A 25,919-nucleotide genomic window follows, 5' to 3' on the forward strand; every position below is an offset into this window, starting at 1 on the left:
GGTACACGGCAGTTGTTTCCCTAACATTCTAACAGAGTGTTACATAGTTAAAATTTTTTTATCGTCTTTAAAGTTATTAAATAATTTATTTAAAGTTGAACTAAAAATTGTCGTTCAGAAAAATGAGGTCTGGGCCAAGCCTTCATCGACAATCTGGAAAAAATGCAGTAATTGTAAGAACGAGTATAATAAAGAAATATCCAAGATTCAAAAAGTTAACCATTTTAACAAAAATAAAGTTTACAGTCGTTATCTTAACAATTTTGTAATTATAAAATGAAAAGTTGAATTTGCCTTGGTTTTCTCTAAGTTAATCCGAGACGTCGGATATACCTGTTCACGTCATCTCACATCTCTTTTCGTGAGAATTTATACTGAACTTTAAGCATCTAATCAATAATTAAACAAAATAAAACGCCTTCTGGGCTTGCAAACGTAAGTAAATGGGGAGAATATCATCCATGTGGAAATCCCGTCCACTATCAATCGATAATGTCAAAGTGTCACATATTTTCAGAACAGAACACATAGAAAATAATTTTCTAACTACTAACAAATTACTATTTCTACAGCTAACTACGGAAATTGTCAAGAAGACTGTGAGTATAAGAAGAAAATATCTACACTATGTACATGTCGACGAGTGTCGATCAAACGTATTACTCTCCTGTTAACAGATTTATTGAGTTACAGCAAGATTGAGTTACCTCATGAGAGCGAAAAATTGCATCACGAATGAGCTTGCATAGTCACGAATCAAATATGATTTAGATATTTCGTCGAAGACCTGTTCTTCAGACCTAAGGCCTTCTCGAACGTTCACCTGTACCTTCAACTTGAAATTATTGAATTACTTGAGAAAAGTTGGGATGTTCCCACGAATTAAAAAGTACATCGATTAACATGGACTTTCATTTTCTTCATCTGAAGACACTAATATTAGACTACACTGCATTCATCGCGAATAATCCATTAACATGTGAAAAGCTCAGTTTCACGAAGATTCATGTCATGCACAATTATTCCATATACTCCACACGTACAGTGTACTACCATGACGACTCTAATTTGTCGCATCCTAATCTCAAATATGTGTAGCCATGAAATATCAGGACCTACCATCGTCCTACCAATACCTAATATCCACTTAAATGTGTCTCGATGATTAATTACTCTAACTAATTATCACATGCCCCCAATGCACATATTCGCATTAAATTCGTATATAGAATTCAGACTCAATATCCCGATGACACGTTATCTCAAACACGAGGTACAAGTAGAAGTTCCATTACAAGAAAAATATTGAAAATATGGACGAAATATCCTACCATTAAATCCATCGGACATAAATTAATTCATATTCGTGACGAAATTCACTCAATAAGCAAAGATGGTGTTGATAACACATGGATAACTCTATCGGAACCCTCACTGTCAAATTCATGGCCACATGGTCATTAAGCAATCGCATGTGTCAGTTTTACGACATATCCGAGCAAATATACAACCATAAAATGTGTCAAAATAGCTTGCTGAGAAGAAAGAAAGAATAGAACAAAACTACATAGAACAGATATAAATGAGACGTAATCGACTTAACTTAAGGAGAAATCTTCACGTCTGGAAGTCTGAGTTCTCAATCAGCCATGCTAGGATGAAAGAATCTGCATCCCGACGCCGCCAACGGTGGTCGATAGTTTAGAACTTCATGGTGAAGCACTGGTAATCCATAATGCGAAGTTCCGTCCTCTTCTGGAAATGATCACGTCCACGTCTTCCGCGTCCACTAGTGAGAAAGCTGAAACTTACACAAAGTGCTTTAGCATAAACTCCAAACACACACGTAACTGTATTTTGGAAATGACACGTACTTAAGGGATTAATATCTGCACATTCGACGTCTGAACACAGCACTGTTCTAAGTTGAATACAATTATCAGAAGTGTAGAGCACAGGAGTGAAGCCACTGTTCTTGACGACAGTATTCACGACGTTCCACGCTGAGCGACTGCAGATGATAGTCCAGGAACACGCCAGTGAGTGTGAGAGTGAGTAATCTTATCACATGACTTAAATATCGTGTCTGGTGCACATGCACGGAAGTAAAGTCAATTTAGATACTAAATTCTTCTACTGTACGAATATACAACTTCATTACCATTTTTGCCACAAGGTCGTGTAAATTATTTCAAAATTTCAGTTTTTAATTTATATCCTCTAAATGTGCTATTTTTTATCCAGTTTATTTTAATTTAATCCTTGAGCCTTCCGTAAATATGCATGTCACGCCACCAAAGATATTATAAATATTTCATTCATATCGTTCCTCGCAATTACAGGTGACACGCGCTGGTATCTCTCTTTCTCTCGCCAACCTTCATTTTTTATTTTTATTTTTGTTAGCCGGGCGGTCGCCCTCTTCACGTAAAAAAAACTCGTTCTCGTTCTCGCCCAAGGTCGCGCACACCCCATCTCGCCGACAAGCGAACACAAGCCATACCAACACCTGTTCACTCAGCTGTGGCCTCACGGTCACAATACGATGACTTCTTTCGATGAAATACTTGTAATTCTCTTTCAAAATAATATAATGATAAAAGGAAAAAGAATGACAAAGACACTGTACCAAAAAATAATACATGGAAATACATATCCTGTAGCAATGAAATGTGACGGTAAATGGGAGACATGCTGTCAGAACTGGCGAACGGACGAGAGACATTCCCTCTCATAGATAAAACAGTGTCCCTGTATATTTCGTAACATTATGACGGACTACTAGTTTACGAAAACGATATCATCCGAACAAATAGATACAAACATGATAGCTAGGGACACAGGAGACCTTACACTTCTTTTTATTAGGAAAGGGGAATCAAATCGTAAGATAGTGTCAAACAGTTCAGGTTTCATCCACATGTACAGGGTCATTTCTTACAGTAGATTACCGAAATCGTTCTTTGATTCAAAGAATGAACCCATTTTCTGCACCGTTGCTTAGTTCGCCTTTCCATGTACACAGCTCCCAGAAGCAAAGCAAGAGATGTATTAAGTAATAAGAATTCCACTACCACGTTGTTTAATTCCATCGAGGTATTAAAATATAAAACTGCGAGATAGCCCAAAACTTCCGTGCTAAATAACATGGCAGTATTTTGATTGGCTGCTGCGTACTCTTTTACGTTCCTCCATTGTGAATACCTCAAATTTTACGTTAATTTTACGGTTACGTTACGTCGTTAAGTTTACGGTTACGTTTGCATTGTGAATGGGGCCTCACACTTTTGTTTGAGAGCGGAGCGAACGAAGTAGAGGTGCGACAAACGGTTATTTTTGTGTAACTGTCACATCTGTCACTGCTATGATAAGGTAACTGTGAAAAGTAACATTACTCACCTTTTATTGGTCACAGCCTGGTCACGGCTTCAAGCTCGTCTCCTTACAGCTGTTGCGAAGTCCCATTCATTCACTCGCACATGCGCGCACGCATCACTACACTGTTGAAAGTCAGTGCAGCAAAACACACGTTCCTATTTGCTATGAAGTTAGCGAGAGGCAGATAAAGGATGAAATGACACGACAATATAGCGTATTTTCTGAAATCTAGGGGAGTGAGTTTAACAATGCCCCGATCAAGGATAGAAGACAAGAAAACATGATGATCTGTCTGCCAAAGCCCGACACAAATCGGTACAAGAGGATTGATTAAGTGAAATGAAGTAATGTTATGTTATCTATAATATCAATATAGAAAGTTAGCATCCTAATTTATTTATGGTACAAGAAAAATTATACGGATGAAACTTATGATAATATTATAATATAGGTAGCGCTGCGCAATGTCTGAGTCAACGATTACCCCTGACCAGTTGAGAATGTCATAACAGTTTACACTTTAGTTACCAGATGACAGCAGCAACTTCAACAAATACACTACAGAGTACAGTATATTATACACTATAGTGTATTTGACTTACAATAATCTCCAACGAAAGCGCTCTCACTTGGAAGACATGCGTGCTATTTGAATTCGAAGGTCACATTCTGTGTCTCTAAGCTGCTATATGTGACAGTTCCCACTTCCTAGTTACTGTTTTCGCTACTGCGTTATTCTGTTATCGTTATTCAGTAACCTGTTATTTTTTGTCCTCGTTATTTGTAACAGTGACAGGCATGTAACTGTGACAAAGTAACTGCTACGTTTATTTTTCAGCCATCTCTAGAACGAAGTCAACAAAAAAAATCGTATCTAGGCAATGTTAAATCTGCACTCACAATTGTGAGTGCAGGGAGCGAGAGGGATAAGAAACCTGATTAAATATAATTGTCTTATATATTACATCATATGGCTGTGATATAGGATATAAAAATTATTAACACTGAAATTAAAACTAAGGTATTACAATATTCCTATGCGTGTCATCAATTAGTTGGTCCAAGTGTAAAGCCGGCGAGTTACTCTTATACGAGTAGGCTACTCGTACGTACCAGTACTCGTAACTCGTATACGAATAGCAATCAAGATTGAGAGGCTTCCGATTTGCATCCGAGTTCGACTGTTTTAAAAATGGCGGAGACTAGATGTTGCAGGGATGTCTGGTGGAAATCTGGAGGAGGACGTTGATTTATACTACGGTGCGGAATGCCGGTGGAACATTAAGTGTACTCAATATCGTGACATAAATGCGAGAAAAAAAGGCCTATGAATGTATAGCCAAATACAGTAGAGACAATACACGACACTGAGCGAGATATCGAGGGACAGCTATTGGAGCACACTCTAGCGGATAGACCTGAACGGTACTGATTCTGTCATAAGAGTACGTGTATTTTCGTGTGAAGTTTTTGGTGTTATTTATGCGTTTTCAGTGAGTTGACATAATTAAATAGTAGCGTGTGTCATTCCTTGATATCTCCTCTCAACATGAGGGGAAAGGTATGTGCTGTGTTTGGCTGCAGTAATTACGAAGTTCCCTCGAGGTTCCCTCGTGACAAGAACATGTAAGTAATATTGTGTTTGCATATATATTCTTCCAGTGACATCATGAGGTACTAGAGAAAGTTCATTCATACACTGTGTACAGTGTTCAGTCCTCTGATTTGGTCCATACCAATCATCATCACCAATCAATCAATCAATACTGATCTGCATTTAGGGCAGTCGCCCAGGTGGCAGATTCCCTATCTGTTGCTTTCCTAGCCTTTTCCGAAATGATTTCAAAGAAATTGGAAATTTATTGAACATCTCCCTTGGTAAGTTATTCCAATCCCTAACTCCCCTTCCTATAAATGAATATTTGCCCCAGTTTGTCCTCTAAATTCCAACTTTATCTTCATATTGTGATCTTTCCTACTTTTATAGACGCCATTCAAACCTATTCGTCTACTAATGTCATTTCACGCCATCTCTCCGCTGACAGCGCGGAACATACCACTTAGTCGAGCAGCTCTTCTTCTTTCTCTCAATTCTTCCAAACCCAAACATTGCAACATTTTTGTAACGCTACTCTTTTGTCGGAAATCACCCAGAACAAATCGAGCTGCTTTTCTTTGGATTTTTTCCAGTTCTTGAATCAGGTAATCCTGGTGAGGGTCCCATACACTGGAACCATACTCTAGTTGGGGTCTTACCAGAGACTTATATGCACTCTCCTTTACATCCTTACTACAACCCCTAAACACCCTCATAACCATGTGCAGAGATCGGTACCCTTTATTTACAATCCCATTTATGTGATTACCCCAGTGAAGATCTTTCCTTATATTAACACCTAGATACTTACAATGATCCCCAAAAGGAACTTTCACTCCATCAACGCAGTAATTAAAACTGAGAGGACTTTTCCTATTTGTGAAACTCACAACCTGACTTTTAGCCCCGTTTATCAACATACCATTGCCTGCTGTCCATCTCACAATATTTTCGAGGTCACGTTGCAGTTTCTCCTCGATGTTTGTAATGTCGTTGACAAGTTCTGCATGAAGCTACTTCGATCGACATCTTACTGTGTAGAGGAAGGATGTCCCAAAAATTATGTACGTAAGAGGCAGCGTACGTAGATAAAAATTCTGGTGGTAAGTATTGAATAAGATGTTTCGGCAACGACGATCTATGTTTATAGAACATCTTAATAGCCTCACTCACTCGTGTAAGATAAATAAGATGTTGCGTATGAGCATGCAAACAGCATGCACATTTACAGTTTTGTTCCATAGCGTACGATGTCGAAGCACACACTAATGTAATTGATAAAGAGTTATTCTTATTTATAGTCTCGTAACAATATTCGTTAGCGGATGGTAAGTAACATCACTCATATGAATAATAAGACAATAGGCTGCTGTGTTAGTAGGAATGTTTTCAGATGTTTCAAATTCTAAACGAATATCAACTGGAGATTCTTTTATAGATTCTTCACGATAAGAGCAGTCTATAACTACAATCGGTGCTTTAGGTTTAAATTCTTGAGGTGTAAATAGCGGACGATCTTCTTTCTGATAATACGATGATTGAAATTTACAAAACATGTCATAGAGCATTCCAAACTTATTTTTCTCAAACTTAATGTCTATGTTTTCGTAGGGATACGTAATTCCGTTGAGATACAGTCTAACGTGTCTTAGCTCAGTGTTTGATCACTGTAAATTATCTTTTTCGTGATTGAATTTACGATTAGTTTGAAATCCAAAAATAATATACAAGGGCTTCTCAGTAAAACGTGATGTTTTAACAGCCCAGCCATGCTTGTTTGTAGGTTGTAACACAGGATATTCATGCAGTTCCCAACTTCGAAAACGTATAGTTAATGGTGTATCATTTTCTACAATCTTGAGCAATCGAAGTTTTTCACGATCAGATAAGGTTACGATGAAGTGTAATTTTCGATTCTACTGGTGTTTCTACTGCTTTAAGAGAATTGTAATCACTTCGATCACGGATTAGAATAAGCTGTTGTTTTGCGTTGATTATAATACGTGTAAAGTCTTCTGCGAATCCAAAAATATGTTTCAGTAATAACATACCCGTAAAAGGTCCATCCTCATTAATCATCCAGTTGTTAGTAACTTTTGGACACCATTCTGCCATCCGCAAAAGATTACTTTCTTCATCACAGAAAGAAGGGTAGAGTTTCATTGCATTTGTAATACCAACATTCTTCGTTCGATCTATTTCAACATTATTTACTTCATATCGCGCTTCAGAAGAGAAAAGCTAGAGCATGGTTGTTTAGTTGTGAAGTGCTTGGTCCACTTCCATCCGACTTTTCTAGTCGTCCTTCAATATAGAGGTAGCTTTCGTGTGGTAAGGTGTATACATCTTGCTGATTAATAATAAAATGAATTTCATCACTGTTATTTAATCCAAACGTAAAAGGTTGATAGGAATGAAGCTCACTTCGTACTACACCTCCACGAGTTTCTACTGTATTCGTAATGTCTAGCATTTCTTCCATTCTGTTGTAGTAGTGTATCCTAAATCTTGGAGTGTCTGCTTATGGATATTTGTTGACTCGATGAGTCTGCACACATGTAGTATGTCTTCGGAATGTACACCGTGTTTTATAGATGTTTTTCATACTGGTTTAAGATGTAGTTCGTAAGCTACGTACGCGTGCCGATCTAAATGAATAAGTTGATTATGTTTATTTACAAGTCTAAGAGTAATATTGCTAATGTGTTTTACAGACACAGGATGATAAAGAACTACTGCTGGTTTCTCACAAATAGTATATCCACGTTCCTCTGTAACAATAAAGTCGTGCAGGACATGCGAATGTTGTAGATCACTATTCAAGTCTGTAATAATATTACAAGTAATGTTCACATGATAATCATCGAAGAGTGTTATAGGTTGATCAGACACGTAACGTACGTTCGGTAGGAGCTCCCTCGATGAAAATCCAAGCAATGGTCCAATCGAATCAGGTTGTGATTTGAAGTCAATCTTAAATGGTGATTCAATAACACATTTATGTGTAATGTTGCTTATAGTGATTGAGAACTTGTAATTATGATTACTAAAACTATCTTCCCCAAACTGATCAATTAAGGTACTTTCAATATAGTCGTGAATATCGTCTACTGAATAACTACCTGAGGGTAGTCTTAGCACATACTCATCGTAATAGAACTGGTTTACACCATCACGCACATTATAGATCTTATTGTAGCTTTCAAACGATACTAGTCCAAGACTATGCGGCTGATAGCCAAGTTCGATTGGCGGATTAAAATAGACGGTTGTTTCAGGTTCTTCCCCACGTACAGCAAACGTTCTTTCACTGTTAGTCATCACGTAGACACTAATGCTCTTTCTCTACTGTCTGGGATTGATACAAGAACATAAGACATAATCGTCCGCACATGCGTGTATTGAAGTTTTGCACACGGTTTTTATTGTAAACAATATCTGCACTGCTTCCGAAATAACGCATGAGCTCAAAAGGAGGAGGTAAGTCTCCATAGCTATCAAAATACCATACTTTAGATTGACGTTTTACATAAGCAACGTAATGAGTTCCAGGTCCACGACTGTCGTCCAAGTTAATTACGGCACTTTCACGTTCACGTGGGTGTGCTGGTAGTTGATCGCGCATATACACTCCTCGAAAATAATGAATTCCTAGTTGTTTAGCAAACGTAAAAACTTCATCATGCGTTAGAGCTCGATGTGGCAGTGCATTCAGTAGACGTTTTTGGAGAAATGTAGATACCAAGCCCTTTCATGTCCACACCTTTGCCTCGTAACGCAATTGCCTCCATCGTCTTGTTATGACGTTCACTCTCTTTCAACTGTTGTTTCGCTTCTTCTACATCTTTGACACTTCTCGCTACAGCACTAGCACCACCTAGCAATGACCCTAAAGCTGCTAGGCGAGTAAACAGCGCAGGAAGAAATCCTCCTCGTTTTGGTACAGGAATAATTCGTGCTCGTTTACTAAATATTGCTCAGCACTTTGGAGAAATTCTCGCTCTTGCTGCGCATAATGCCTTAGTAATAGCTACACGAGGATTGTAATCCCCTCGAATAGCTTTTTGCGCTGCCTTTATAACATCTTTCCATCCAACAGTTTTTACTTTCTTCTTCTTCTTAATGTCGTTTGGATATCGTTGTTTCACCATGCTGTACACGACATTACTAGTCAAGGGCAAATCATAAACTAACCGTTGCCTCTTGTTTCGTTTAATATATATATCACTATTACGTACTTTATGATTCAGTTATCATAAAGATTATAAAGCAGCAAGACACACTACCTGTTACCGACATTGTACCACATCTCTTATCTAGTTCTAGTACAACTACAAGAAAACGTCATGGAACGTTGTTTCCTTTTACTGTTCGATGTATTATATCAGGCCCGTCTGGATGCGGGAAAACAAATCTTTTACTTACACTTATTACTTCTGTAAATGGTGTACGCTTCGAGAATATTTACGTTTTTGCAAAGTCATCTATCAGCCGCTATATACTATTCTACAAACTGTAATGCACGATCTAGTTAAAGATGGAATAAGGTATTTTAAATTTAATTCGCATGAGCAAGTACCATCACCAGACGATGTGCTTATAATTCTCGTATGATCTTTAATGGTGTCGCAACAGAACAGCAAAACGTTATTCGTGCATACTTTAGTATGGGTCGGCATAAATAAATAATAAATAAATAAATACATATGTTGATTGCATCTATTTGTGTCAACCTATTCTCGTGTGCCTATGCAGTTGATACGCGACAACGCAAATGTTATTGTGCTTTTTCGGCAAGATGAGCGCAACATGCGACATGTGTATAACGATCATGTTAACACTGATATGACATTCAATGACTTTAAACGTATGTGTACTAAATGTTGGTCATTACAACGTTACAGATTTTTAGTTATTGATAAAGAAAGTGATGTTCAGCATGGACGATATCGCATGGGCTTCGATCATTTTATATGCATTATCACAGAATTACAGTAACTACTTGATTAAAAACCATCATCGTGTTAACATCTAGCAAGGAGATCACAAAACATATCATTCAAGCTCGAAACAATATTCGACGGAAATTTAAAGAGCTTAAACGTATTCAAGCAGACATGGATTTATTTTTAAAAACACAACTAAGTACACCACTCAAAGAAATTTTTAATTCTACTTCATTACCGCAGTCTACTTCAAGTTTTGCTTCTATGCAAACATCATATCATAAAGAGAAGCATGAACAAGATAAGGAAGAGAAGAAGCAGGATGTAGATCAAGAAGAGGAAGATAAGGAAGAAGAAGAACCTTAATGATACATCACCATCTAAGCGTGTTGAGTTTTTAACTACAGATGTTATTGCTAAAACACCTACTACATCGACGCAAAATCTACCATCTTTGTCTGAGGTTATGATTACACGAGAGTATCGCAATCAGTTTTATTCAAGATACCTATGGATCTCTCTTTGCACCTCATATAGAACAACTTTTTACAGGACAAACTGACACTACCTACGGTATTCGCTACGAAGATGACTGTTTCTGGATAGGAAATTCAAATGTTAAGATTATTAACAACAAACTCGCTGTAAAAGGTGTTACCTATAAACCTACGAAAGGACTCTTAGAACTTATTTTCTCTCGAATACCTGACAAGGATATAATTTTACAAGATGATCTTAAAAATATAAAGCCATACTTTTTGCTACTGACGCAACACGACGTAATTACGAGAGAACAGAAGCTGTAAATGCAAATACGATTTACAAGTATCGTGAGTTTATTTCTAAGCTGTTTCCGACTGCACGTAGTCTAGATATTAACCACAAGACTTTGTTGCCGTATGTGGACGTAAGATACTGGAATGATCCAAACTTACTCGTTGAACGATTACAACTTTTAACAGCATCGCAAGAGGCTGGTCAGAAATTCTAGAAATAGAAAGAGAACTACGTTATGCCGGTATTATTTTGCAATGGCTCGTCAAGAGAAGATCTCAACTATAAATGTAAACATCGCACATGAGTTACATAAACCAGCCCGTCGCACCTGCTGTCGCAGACGCGTTATTACACGAGAAAAAGATGATCTCTGGCAAGCAGACTTAGTAGAAATGATTCCATATGCTTCTAGTAATAAGGGGTATAAGTATCTACTTACGGTTATCGATGTGTACTCGAAGTTTGCTTTTGCACACGCCGTGCGTTCTAAAACAGCAGCTCAAGTTAAAGAAGCATTTAAACATATTGTTGAAGAATCGAAACGCTGCCCAAGGCGTCTTCGAACTGATCAAGGTAAAGAGTTTTACAACAAGGATTTTTCTTCTTACCTCAAGTTACTTGGCATTCAACACTACTCTACGTTCAGCAATCTCAAGGCAAGTGTTGTAGAACGCTTTAATCGTACACTCAAAACAGTGATGTGGCGAGAATTTACAGCACAAGGTTCATATCGTTGGATTGATCTGCTACCTAGACTTTTATCTACCTACAACGATACACCTCATCGCACTATCAGAACAAAGCCACGTCTTGTTACAAACAATACACCTCGTCTAGATGCTATTCATGTTGTAATTAAAACAGCTGATCCACATCGCTATCGCTTTAAAGAAGGTGATTTTGTTCGCATCACCAAACACAAGTCTATTTTTGCAAAAGGATACACACCTAACTGGAGCACCGAAATTTTTCAAATCAGAAGTGTTAAGCTTACTAATCCAGTTACGTATTTACTTCGCGATCTCAGAGGACAGCCTATTGAAGGAGGATTCTACATCGAAGAACTGCAGAAAACAAAATATCCTGTTCACTATTTAGTTGAACGTGTTATTCGACGTCGTGGGAATAAACTGTATGTTAAATGGCTTAGTTTTAATAACAGCTTTAATTCATGGATTAATAAAGAGGATGTACTTTAAATCTTATGTGTGTTTAATTTTAATCCTCTACCTCTCCTTTCTTCTAAGTCACTAGGACATGCTGTAGGATTAAACAACACCTGTAATATGTTTTGACAATTCATATTTATTTTAGAATATATATACATTTTATCCTTTGTTTATTTTACTGTCTTTGTCACTCAGTTTTCGTTTTATTGCACCAACAACGACAAATGCTGCTATCTTCTTCTGAGCAGCTGAAGCACTAGGTAATAACACACACAGCATAACTTTACGAAGCAGATTTTAACAGCTACACGACATACTCTGTGTAGGCAGCATGAACATGAAACTACGTGTCAGGCGAACGTGTTCTAGGGCCGCAGGGGAGATAAAGCTCGAAGAAAAGATCAATCACTTTATTGATGAGCCCACGCCCAACATGCTTACTCACCTTTTTCCCCAGCACGTTTCTTCACCTTTTCCTTGTTTACTCTCTCCGCAGCCATGATAAGTGTTTATAATGAAGACAACTCGTTAGTTTTAGGTCCGTGATACAGTTTAATTAGCTGACATGTACGGCACTGTCTCACAGAAGGTCTTCTAGCTAAACTCACGTGTTCATGATGTAAACTACACGTTTGAAGCTCTGACAAAACAGGATCTTGAGTCCACTCAAGAGGCACCTTATCCCAAATCTTCTTTACAGCATTCGCAGCTACATTAACCAAAAATGCCTTTGGTAATGCATTTAACCCTTCTTCAGTAAAAGTGTTTAGTTTCTTTTTGGATGCATAAAACTTTACGACCGCCTTTTCAACTGCGTTACATTTAGTATCTGTTATAAATGACATGATGTTTTTACTCTACAAATGTTTCTTTTACACTAAGGTTATTTCGACACTGCAGTTTACATATGTTGTTCACTTCCCGGCATGCACTGCAACACAACCAATCAAAGAGCATGCATACATGTTGTAAAGACTGTTTACTTGTTTCTCTACTATGCTCTTTCGGAAGAGTTTTAAATAATGGACACCAAAATTCATGCATGTCGATAATTTCACACGATGATGGTAGATAATCACACAACCATTCTTTCTTTTCACAACCCTTTAAAAAACAAAATCTGCTCTTAACAAATGTGTATTCATCATTAAAGGTAGAAAACGATAAGGTATTCCTTTTCCTTCCTACTTCAAACCTAAATTGTTTTCAATCCACTGAGTTTGCTTTTTATCTTCATCTGTTTGCAAACAGTAAGGGAACGGTGGGCTAAATACTAAACTAACAAGTTTTGGCGCCCACAGCACACTGCAATCGAACACAGCCACCCCTTTCAACACAAATTTGTTGCCGTTTACTTTAAAGTCTTGCATATCAACTATTAATGTTTTCGTCATGTTTGCGCTCCACTCTCTATCACTGTTTCTCGAAGACTAAAGCTTTTAGTCAACGAACAGGTTTAAACATGCACACCTACAATAACGTCATCGCTGCAGCACATGCTTACTCTAGCTTTCCCGATGCATGTTTAAACTTGATCGATAAAGCTATGCCTTAACAGAGGAAGAGGCTATAACATCCAACATCTTGTGTCGTAGGCACCCAAGTGCTAATTAGCGATGTAGTAGCCGTAAAGATAGCACCACGGTACTCTGTTGAATAAAGATGGCTGCTGTCGAATAGAATTGTCCGCCACCACATTTCGACTAAAGAGTGCAGCACTGTGCTCTCTTGATTAAAGATGACTGCTGTCACGTGGAATTGCCTGCCACCAGAGTGCAGCACGGTGCTCTGTCGATTAAAGATGGCTGCTATCAAAAAGCTTTTTTCAAATTATCCGCCACCACATTTCAAAGATATGTAGCTAAAGAGGGCAGCATGGTGCTCTGTTGATTAAAGATGGCGGATGACAGCTGTCAAAAAAGCATGTAGATTTGTTTACCGATTCAAATCTCGCGCTAGTTAGGTTAAGTTGGTACCACTAAAGTTTAGGCCCGTCAAAATGGCAGTAGTGAGGTTTGCGATACGTTGTTGTCAATGATAGCTGTCAAAAAAGCACTTGGCTGTCAAAAAGCACGTGGATTTGTTTACCGATTCAAATCTCGCGCTAGTTAGGTTAAGTTGGTACCACTAAGTTTTAGGCCCGTCAAGATGGCAGTACTGAAGTTTGCGATGCGTTATTGTCTGTCAAAAAGCACGTGGCTGTCAAAAAAGCACGTGGCTTTCTTTACCAATTCTAATTTCCCGCGGGAGGAGGAGCAGGCCCCTGGAGGAGGAGGAGTGGGCCCCTAGGAAGGCCACCCGTGCGGAGGTAGAGGAGGAGGCCGCCGAACTACTACTGATGATGAACACAATAATGCGCCTGTTTTGAGTGTGTAATAAAGTTCATTTGTCAAGTTTATATGAAGTGACAATGATTCTTCAAGATTTTAATATAACATTTTATGTTCAAACAACAAACTTTTAAGAAAATTAATAATTTTAATAGAATGTAAAAAAATTGTTAAGCCGGCTTTACATTTACGAGTAACTCGTATACGAGCGCTCGTATCCGAGTAGGAAACGCGTTTACATTTATGGTACCGTAAAACGGGGTAACTTCGGCCACTTTTTCGTATATTTTAAAAATGAAATGTGAAATATTCACCCTAATTTTCTGAAAAATATAATATAAATTCTGCCATGTTTGTTCTTCATTTTTAAATATGAACATAATTCTAATTGTTATTCAGTAATGCACGGTGCTCTGTCGATTAAAGATGGCTGCTACCAAAAAGCATTTTTCAAATTATCCGCCACCACATTTCAAAGATATGTAGCTAAAGAGGGCAGCATGGTGCTCTGTTGATTAAAGATGGCGGATGACAGGTGTCAAAAAGAAGCATGTAGATTTGTTTATCGATTCAAATCTCGCGCTAGTTAGGTTAAGTTGGTACCACTAAAATTTAGGCCCGTCAAGATGACAGTACTGAGGTTAGCGATACGTTGTTGTGTGTCAAAAAGCACGTGGCTGTCAAGAAAAAATCACGTGGCTTTGTTTACCAATTCAAATATTCCGCAGGAGGATTAGCTGGCCCCTGGGAAGAGGAGGAGTGGGCCCCTGGGAAGGCCACCCGTGCGGAGGTGGAGGCCTCTGGGAGCCGGTGGAGGTGGAGGCCGCCGAACTGTCCAATTATACTACTATCATCATTTCTGAAACTCTAATGTGCGTGGTTTATTATACATGATGATGTTGCACACTTTGAAATTAAGATTTGTTGATACTTGTAAAATTCAGCATTTGCTGTTATCTGTTCAAGATTTGAATATCTCATCTGAGTGAGCAGGGCCTAGTTCTGATAGGGACTCTCAAGCTTTATGTTGATAGTTGAATTGTGATTTCTCCCAACTAGAGGCGGAAAACTATCGATAGTCAGTTGCCTATTATCGATAGTCAACGATAGTTTCTTTTTCCTTATTGGCTTATTTTTCACACTAACAGAAAATGTACAGCTGATTCACGGTTTGGTAGTGACTTTAATATACCAGTTTGAAATTGTGAACTTCATATAAATATGCTCAAAAGAAGATACCTGACGTTTGGAAGTGATTTATGCGTACCCGGTAGTGAGGATAAAAAGTTAGCTAAGTGCAACGAGTGTGGAAAAGTTCGGAACTGTCAATCGCACTCACCTCCGGTAATACTGTAATACAACCTCTACACCAGAATATCCCGTAAATGGAATTATACTAGATTGTTCAGTATTTACAGGCTTACATTTTGTATGTTCTACATCTCCCGTCACCATCGTTTCCGACAAAATATCTTCCTCACAATCATTAGAAAAACAGGTCATCATGCGACAAATCATTATCACTACTATCAGAATCACCAATATCATTTAGAGATTCATCTTTGATGTAGGCGAGGGTCTTATTTTGTCATCAGACCAACATTTCTTCCGTTTCGCGCTCGCCATTTCCGTTTACCTTGTCAGCTGGTGAATCACACATTGTATAACTTATAAGCGAGAGAAGATAAGGCCATCCGTTGAGAATGCTGCATAACAGTTTTCCAAAGATATTACTATACCCGAGAAAATGTCGGGCGATCGCAATATGAACACTGCAGCTGAACAAGAATTTCTCGGGCGGTCACGTGCAGCTCGAGAATGTCTCGGACGTGTCACTAAAGAGATTTAAGAGTGATTCTGATTTGAATTTCAGAAATTACATAGCATGAAATAGTTGTAATTTCTACTGATTTTTTTTGTGGATTGTATTCAACGAATGTTCTATTTGCATGCATAATGATATGATTCGCTCCACATTTTGAAAACTATCGATAGTAAAGCTCATAATATCGGAAAATATCGATGGCGATTACCATCGATAGTTTGCCGCCTCTACTCCCAAATATGCAATGAGCTTGTTGACATATCTGTAACAAGGGGAACGTTCGTACGGACATACTATATATCATGTAACATCGAGGCCTCACATTAACCCTCTAAGCGCCAACGTCCTTTCAAAAGGCATATCTGTTGGCGCGGCAACAACACTAGCAGTCTCGCTGTGTACCTTGTCCGCTCTGTGTCTAGTTGCTCTCTATATTTTACTCGTTCATTTATTGCTGTGAAAATGATAATCCACTGTCTTTGACAAAGCATAAGTGTGTTTGAGAAGTCTTGGAAAATATACTTGTACTGAATTTGATTATTATTATTATTATTATTAGTCGTACCTATGGTACGTGTTACGTAAAAGAAGTTTGTACCGTATTTCATTAGTACACACCGTCTCGATCCTCTTATACTGCCTGCTCTATGCAACTAGTTTAACACAGGAAGGCGCGACTACCAATATTTCTCCAAGTCGCCGTAAGAGTGCAGCAGTAGACGCACACTCTTCGCTGTCAGTGTGGGTGTATCACCGTGTTATTGGTGCATGAATGTGTGTGATAACCTAAGTTTCTCGCACAATGAGTAAACGTGTCTGGTCATTTCCGTTCGTACAAGAGATATTTTGCAAAGAACTGTGAAATGAATTAATCATGCTATGCTTATAGATATTTCAAAAGTGATTTTAAAGTGTTGGTACTTGTTTCTTTCCGTTCGTGCAAGGTATATTTTTCGTAGAACTGAAACTTCAGATTCTTTCCCCGAAATATTCAACTGTTGTGTAACATTTTGCCAATCTCGGTAAGGTGGTTCGCAGCCAGAAAAGATATGACTCTATGAAATACCTTCTAGAAGGGAATTAAAAGAAAAGCGGCAGTCGGGTTTATCTAGGATATCCTCGCATCTGTGCCTTTACACATTATTTCAGAAGATGATGGAGCCTCCGCGGCTCAGGTGGCAGCACTCCGGCCGCTCATCGCTGGGTCCTGTGGTTCAAATCCCGGTCACTCCATGTGAGATTTGTGCTGGACAAAGCGGAGGCGGGCCAGGTTTTCCTCCCGATACTCCGGTTTCCTCCTGCTATCTCTCATTCCACTAACAATCTCCAATATAATTTCATTTCATCTGTCATTCATTAATCATTGCCCCGGAGGGGTGCGACAGGCTTCGGCAGCCGGCACAATTCCTATCCTCGCTGCTACATGGGGGCTTCATTCTTTCCATTCCTGACCCGGTCGAATGACAGGAAACAGGCTGAAGATTTTTTTCCAGAAGGTGATTAAAGCCGTGGAGGATAGTGGATTCCTTTTGATAAGAATTGTGACGGACAATCACAAAACAAAACGTCTTCATGTTTAGACATTTTGGACAACCTCAGATATCCAGACGATAATATTCCAATCAAACTAGAAACAGGAAATCAAATCCTAATTTGCGGGTACCGGTACTAGGTTCGTGTTGTTGAAGAGAGGATGGAGTGTGACATTTGTGTCAGCAACATCTCACTGCCTAAAGCTTCGACACCGCTAAATGGAACTAATTATGCATTAGGACGGAGGAGGAGTTCGACACCCAAAACCTTGTTTTGTTGCTCTGGTGAAGCATCTGCAGGAGTTCCTTTAAGCTGCTGTGCCCTATTGTTGAAGTCCTTCAAACGTACGAGCGTAATACGAGGACTTCCGACGTCTTCCCTTTCAGAATACCGGGCGAGTTGGCCGTACGGTTAGGAGCGCGTAGCTGTGAGCTTGCATCCGGGAGATAGTGGGTTCGAACCCCTATCCCACCATCGCCATCAGACCTATCTGTGTCGGTGCGACGTAACACAAATAGCAAAAAGAAAAATTTCAGAATGTGTTTTGTTACAGTGTGAGGTCAAAGAACATCAGCAAACTGTTAAGAGATATTGTCCTAACCAAGTGTTTAAGACCTCTATTATTTGATATTACGTTGGCAAGAACACAAAAAGTACGGTACCACTCCAAGCCTTCGTCCAGGAAAATCTTTAAATTGTGCATGAAGAGGCCAAGTGCGACTTCATACAGGCAATGTTGCTGATATTTGATATTACTGATGTAATTCACGAGGTTCAGTGAACATATGACCATACTGCATAGTGTTTTGTAGGCTGTCGTCATCAGAACAAGTTTAGAATATTGTGCGTCTATGTCTGCCATCTAGCGGAGAAATTTTGTCACAGCGTAGTCGCAAAAAGGCTCGCATAGAGCAGGCAGTATAGGAGGATCGAGACGGCGGTGCATTAGTGTTGACAATAACAAAACAAGTGCAATTACTCTCGTATTTTTGGCTCATTTTGATATGTAAACTAATTATTTTTACTACAGATTTATTTTAGGTATAAAATTAATGAAAGTTTCAATTCAGCTTCATAATAGGTTATACTATTCAATAAATATGTTCGCGATGTATAAAAATTTTTGTTCTACATACATTTTATTGCTAAACTTTTCTTTTATTTTTAATTAATATTTTTGGGTTTTGGCTGCCAAATATTTACTAATGGTCATAAATGAACTGAGTAAGGCTTTATTCGTATAGGCAATCGTATTAGTAAATAATAACAAAAATTTCAACTTTCTACCTACAATAACAGTTGAACAGTGAGTAATCGAACAAAAGGTTGCAAAAAACGGAAACTGGCCTTGGGGCTCAGTCGTAGGAGAACCGTAATAGCACGCGGCGCCCAAAGGGTTAAAGGATCAACACTTACCCTATAGACTCCTGCCTGTCGTTCTACTAGCAATCCTTGTGGTGTATGTGTAGGTACGTAACTGTGGGGAGTGGGAAGGAACAGTGGGCAGCGTCATAACGGATGGAGTGGTTTGTGGAGGGGAATATCCAGTAGTAGTATTGGAGGGGGTGTTTTGTTCTCTTAGATTGTCTATTAATATTGTCAGGAATGAAAATATTTGAAAATTTTTGTCTGTCAAGTTTAAATGTTTGTATTAAATTCGGTAATTGTTCAGTTAAAGGTTTCTTAACTTTGATTTCATCATTTAAGTGTTTATCTTTGTTGAAGTGTTTGTTTAAGTGGATTACTTATATATATTTTCCAGTTCATTCATCAGTTTTCCTTTTTCAATCTTTCTGATTATTTTTAAATCTTTCTATAGTTGTAAAATGGTTCCCTTTTTCTTGCATGTGATTACTCATAGCTAGTTATAAAACTTCTGCCAGTTTAGCCTGTATCCACACTCCGAACAAGAGACTCGCAGAATGGATGTTCATGGACACAAGCCATACAATACTAGCAAATCCACAGTTTGTACCAGGGTGCATTGCTTCAGTCTCTGTTTCAGGATTCCTAATGGGAATTTTCGGTTATCACGCGTTCTTGCACTCTTTTAGGTTAGTGCTACCTGCATGAAAAATTGCCTGGCTAGGTCAACTAGTCTGAGATAATCTAAACGCTATACATTATGTGAATAAAATCATCATTACATTTTTACTAAAACACTTTCCAGAACCTTTCTTCTTTCTAAACCTACAGGTCTCCTATCGTGAGCTTTGCTGCGTATGACCTTGTAGGTTTGTGCAGGGAAATGGTGGCGAAAATCAACCGTTGTTGGGAAGGATATGTTATGTCCCGTTTCCAGACACAAACAGCACTTGAGGTGACAACTGTGGAAGCTATTAAAACATTCACCAGGAAGAGTGCTCCCAAGTACTATAAGTGTCACTGATAGTTTATTATCTTGCACCGACACACAGGTCTTGGGGGGACGATGGGGTAGAAAATCAGCAGGAGTGGGAAGGAAGTGAACATGGTGCAGCCCCAGCATTTGCTTGGTGTGAAAATGGAAAACAATCTTCAGGGGTGCTGACAGTAGGGTTCGACCGTACAGCCACTTGCTTGGTGTCTTGCCCTCAGTTTGAGTGCCAAGAAAATCCACCGACCCAACGTGGTAAACTGGTATGCAAGGATGAAAGAAACCAATATGAAAGTGAATGCAAGATATTTCCAAAAATCAATTACGACACCTATTGGACCAACATCCCACAATTATTGTAAGGAGTCGACTTGATCCATGTGGACGTCAGAACATCTCTGCATTTATCACGAAAGGGAATCCATGTACTTCCTGTTCATGACATGCCTGTCCAATGGATTTCTGAAAATTAGACCTGTTGAAAAGATTTCTCCAATATCGCCATTCATGCACCCTGGATGGTTTATGGAAATCTTTCAGGATGAAAACGGGACAGGACTTGTCAGGCAACAATCCACAGCGCTGATGCCCGACAGAAAATGAACTAGTGGCGATGGCGACATATCTCATACCGGGCGAGTTGGCCATGCGGTTGGGAGCGCGCAGCTGTGAGCTTGCACCCGGGAGATAGTGGGCTCGAGCCCCACTGTCGGCAGGCCTGAAGATAATTTTCCGTGGTATCCCATTTTTACGCCCGGAAATGCTGGGGCTGTACCTTAATTAAGGTCATGGCTGCTTCCTTCCTATTCCTACCCCTTTCCTGTCCCATCATCGCCATAAGACCTGTATGTGTCGGTGTAACATAAAACAAATTGTGAAAGAAAAAATCTTGTAAAGTAAGTAGTACCCTTGAAATCTGTTGGATATAATCTAAATGACTCCCTAGGTCAACTAGTCAGATAATCTAAACGCTATACATTATGCCTGCAGGTACAATAGCCGTTGCCTGGTGGAGTTGAATTTCATGCTTCCTTGACCGTGGGGTTGCCAAAAAGGTGAGGAATTACAGTTCACATGAAGATAAGGAACACACAAGATTTTATACCACATTCAAAAGAATGTACAGCTGAAAAAAAATACTCTCAAAACTTGATACATTTTATTTGGCTACTGACTATTTTTACCTCCTTGTGGTCTTGAACAAAGATTTCAAGAATACAACACAGGTAAATGAAACTCGCCTGGTGGTCTGACACTGTGGTTAGCCAGTTTGAGTCCCGTTGGATCAAAACATTTTCACCATCAGTATGTTGGCTGGCAGGGTAATCACTAGACTGCGTGCCAGAAGTCTGGATTCAAGTCCAAACCTATCCACCGTGTTCATATGGAGTGATGTCACAAGATGCTGCTGACGGTTGGAAACATGAGGAACGGTTTTGCATGTTATTTAAATTGTTTAATTTGAAATACGAATAATTCACCATTCGATGAACAAAATCAGTTCCTATTACTGAAATGTTAAGCCTTGAATAGATCCCTTGGTAGCAGGCTAAGTGGCAACACAACACTCCTTACCTCATTATCATCCCCACCTTGACATGTGCAGGTCGCCCATGGGTGTCACACAGAAAGACCCACACCAGACGAGCACCCTGAGCACCAAAAGCTATACACAAAAATAAAATACAGGTACTGGACTTTTTTTTTTAGGTGTATATAACTTTTTTATTGTCTTATACAGTATATAAAAATATTACAATATAGAAAGATGATGAGAGATATGTACAGAAATATTTATAAAATTGTGTATAAACCAACAAGTGCTAACACTTCTATCATAGATATAATGGAATTGCTGAGAAGAGAGAGAAATTATTTGGCAACAAACTTCTGGTATCGTAAAAAAGAGAGCCACAGTAGAACCTCGATAAATCAAAATCTCCACTAATTTGAAGATGTTCTCATTCCCAGAAACACGAGGAACGGTTTTGCATGTTATTTAAATAGTTTAATTTGAAATACGATTAATTCACCATTCGAAGAACAATATTGATCCCTATTACTGAAATTCAGACTTTTAATTCTTAACTGCCTCTACATTTAAAAAAAGTTACTACTTCTGAGAGTAATTTAAATTCAAAATTAATCTGTGGCATTGTAGAATGCGTCCTCTGGAACCTGCTGGGGGAGTTTTCTGTACTTTCACTCACTTTGGTGCGTCTACAGTGTGCTTCATATTTGCTAAGTTCGAGTACAATCGTAATTCTTTTGTTTTCAGCGTTTTAAAGAACGCCACAATATTGCAGTGTGCGGAGAAGTACAATCCGCGAACACTGGCTATCAATTCGTATGCACCAAACAATATTTTCAAAGCCAATGAAATTGCATTGTTCTTTTTTTTAAAATGCCAAGCCCAAAGGAGAGAAGTGCCAGCCGGGAAATCAAACAAGGGTGGGGATCATTGTACTGTGTTGCAATGCACACGGAAGCAAGACACTTTTCTCTTCATAGGAAAGTTTGATAAGCTGGGATGTTTTAAAGGTGTCTGGCACTTTCCGCGCCAAGTACAAGGCATCTAAAAAATTCATAGTACAGTAAACCAAAAAAAAATAAAGCATTTGCAGAACGGAGCCAGTCAAATTTGTCCTCGTCTTTGAATCGTATGTTTCTTCTTTCGCTGTGTGAGGTTATGTTTGCCAGTGATTTATCCGAGTGCATTATTTGAATAATGTAAATGCAGCTTGTTGGATACTTTTCGGAAATAGCTTTTTTCATGGCATTTGAAAGTTTTAAACTGTGAATCAAGGTTGATTGTACGCAGTAACGGGTCTTAAGAATCTTTCGTGATGTGGCAAGGATTGGCATTTCTGAACTACGTGTTGGTGGTTAGTTCAAAATCACGTAATTCAAAGTCCGATTTTTGTGTCCCAACGACATCGAATTAACAAGGTTTTACTGTATTCATATTTTCAGTTCAACATGCACGAGATGCAAGCCCCTGGAGTATGGAAGCGGGCTGGCATCACCAAAGGTTTCTGATGGCAGTGCCGTAACCTTCCCTAACAGTCGGCAGTTTTCACTGCGCCTTCAGTGGCCTGAGAGATGAAATCACTGAATCCGTCAAGAAATAACAACCGACGGAAATGAGAAGAATTGGTCACACTACACATCGTCTCAAGTCTGTTCTAAATAACTGCAAATATCTTCTTCTCGACTAAGCGACCATCTGCAACACAATACAGACTGGAACAGCTCAGTAAAAAGATGCCTGACTGCGCATGTGTGCTTGCTTGCTTCCACCCACCTCCCCTCTCGTAAGCCTCAGCGCTCCCACAGTTCAGGTGGCCTTGAAGTACTGGTGAGCGCTTTGGCCAATCACAATGCTACATTTTTCTTTAATAATTTACAAACATATGGCAAGAAATTTTTATGCTTGTAAAGACACTCAGAAAATGCACAGGCCAAAAGCTATCATCAGAATGCTTTATGATGTCAAATGGTTCAGCCGTTTCCATAACATATCAATAACTTATGTTTTAAGACAGTAATAAATTGTCTACATAGAATTTTCTCAACAATAACTGTATTAAGGTCCTATCTTGAACAGGAATGAGCATCTCCAAACACTTTATTTTTCGCAAGATCAACATCATCACACATTTCACTTGACCACCTCCACTGTGTTCCAATTCAGGTTTGTTCTAATTATACTATTTTTTATCATTTTGAACGACCTTAGTCTGTGCCTGCCTCCTACTATCTGGCTTACATCATCCTCTTCCCTCTTCCATCTTTCTAACATGTTTATACCTCTGCATTGTGTCGGAAAGCAATTGCCTTCCTGGCCCTCTTATTTCCTATCGTACTTCATTTCACTGGCCGTCAGTGTCCAGGTCTTCACTGCACACCACTGGTACTCACACTCTGGTACACGGCATTCATTTCCCCATAGAATCGTTTTACTGTTCAGTCCTGCATTAGTTCTGTTCGTAAGTACTTGAAGCTCTCCACAATTTCAAAGTTTTGTCGCTTTATTTTTATAATTCCTTTTATCTTCCATTTCTCCTCTTGTCAACACCATTGTCTCACTCTTTTCCATACTGATGTTCATTCCATAATTTACAATAATCTCAATGAAATCATTGAACAGGCTTCGCACTGGGGTTAGTAGATCAAGAATCAATATGGTAAAGTGGGGCTTTCCTGGCACATCCAGACAATGAAAATGTGGTGAAGACCAAACCACAGCCCAGTTCATGAACTGTATTAAATGTCCTTTAAGTTGCACAATAGAGGACTTGATGGCTGCGACACCTAATGCCCGTGATTTGGTAAAATTCTGGGCAGACACTATTTGATATGTATGTCATTAAGTACCATTATGCTTTGTAAAATGTATGCTCCTGAGATAGATATAAATAAATAATCAATCTATCTCACTCAACATGTCGAGCTGCCTGTCCACATAATTTACCTTTGTCTCCTTCACAAACACTTGTTGTCGTAGTCCAGTTTCATTCCAAAACCAATGTTATACCCACATGTGTATGGACACTGCTGCAACACCTTTTGTCATTTCTTGCACATAGAGTACCATTTCTTTTTCAAATCCTCTCCGTTGCATTACATCCATACCCTTGTACTGGGTAGATTATCATAAGCCTTTCTTAAATCAAGGAATATCACCACCATATCTCTTCCATATTCCCAACATTTATCCATTAAATATCTCATACTAAAAATTGCTCTAGTGCTGATCATTTTGAAAGCTCTTCTTATAAATAATTATCCTTCCACCTTTCTTCTCTTTTAAATATTTTTGTTACCCCAGATATTTGTTGCTGTTGTACTTGTTAATAAGATTTAAGGAGGAAACTCATGGGGGAAGAATTCAAGGAACATCCAGTCACATGCCAGAGGGCATGGAACCACAGAACAATTTCTTGTCTACTTGGAAGTCTACAGAGCAAAATTACAACTACATTGTACCTATTCCTCACTATCCTAGGTTGTGGTTTACCCTGCCACTGAGGAAGTCTTTTCACCCTCTAAATATTCTGCTGGAAGGTTTTGAACTCTTAAATAAAAACTTTACCAGTTCTCAGCAGTTGCCAAATAATGACGGCTCGTATCCCCTCCCGAGCACAAGAGTATTCATGTACAGTAAAACATCACCTTTGGGCACTGTCCATTAATATTGTTCCTTCTTGACAGATACTGTTGTCTGATACAAATTCTTATAATTTGGTTAAATACCACCTATTCAATACAATAATAATGTAATAAAAACTTACATATTTATTAAGTTGTTAATTTGGTACATGTTTCGCTCCTTTTTTGCGAGCATCATCAGCCAATCATAATTTACTTAAGGTTATATACGATCGTGAATCTATTCTATTGGATTAAATTATGCTTGTAAATCTGATTGACAAATCATATAATATTTTACAAGTTGTATAACAATAAAATTATGTCTTTAAGTTAAAACAATTTGTCTAAAATCTATCTAAGTCTAACACTTTATTGATGAAACTCATCTGGTGAACATCCTTTAAAATTATTTTAAAAAACCTTTTGAAATCTGGCTAATTGCGTTGATTCAATGTTGCTTGACTTGTGTGAATGTCGGTGAAACTTCGTTAACTATATTATCAATTTTCTACAGTTGATAATTGCCTATGTTATGAACATTTAACTTGTTCTCGATGTTGCTGGAGTAACATTTGTACCAAATGTATTGGCATTAATCTTATGTTCTCAATACGAGAGTATTCTTTATGAGCAAATTTGTTGGTGAATAAAAACTTTCAAATGTGAGGTAGAATCTGATTGGTTCTTGTATGTTCCTAAATGGGCTTGTTGGTATATCTGTAATGAAAGATAAAAAAATGTATGTTTATGGTTTTGATTATAATTCTGTATAAACTTCTTATCGAAAGAATTGTCATTTACTTTTCTTTCTGCTGCGTAATTGTCTAGTGTTACTCCTAGCCTCTTGAGAACTA

At 38.5% G+C, this 25,919-nt stretch overlaps 1 protein-coding gene across 3 annotated transcripts in view; it reads right to left on the reverse strand.

The window, feature by feature from the left end:
- Positions 1-21,056: 21,056 nt before the first annotated feature.
- LOC136883550 (E3 ubiquitin-protein ligase SIAH1B) overlaps positions 21,057-25,919 on the reverse strand; it is a 146,801-nt gene continuing 141,938 nt past the window's right edge. For all 3 annotated transcript variants that reach the window (XM_067155926.2, XM_067155924.2, XM_068229763.1), the window contains one exon: positions 21,057-21,577. In XM_067155926.2, coding sequence (XP_067012027.2) covers positions 21,494-21,577 — 84 coding nt within the window. In that variant the 3' untranslated portion in view covers positions 21,057-21,493. The remainder of the gene's footprint in view (positions 21,578-25,919) is intronic.

The sequence above is a fragment of the Anabrus simplex genome, chromosome 11 (genome assembly GCF_040414725.1).
Source record: "Anabrus simplex isolate iqAnaSimp1 chromosome 11, ASM4041472v1, whole genome shotgun sequence".
NCBI classification, from domain to species: domain Eukaryota; kingdom Metazoa; phylum Arthropoda; class Insecta; order Orthoptera; family Tettigoniidae; genus Anabrus; species Anabrus simplex.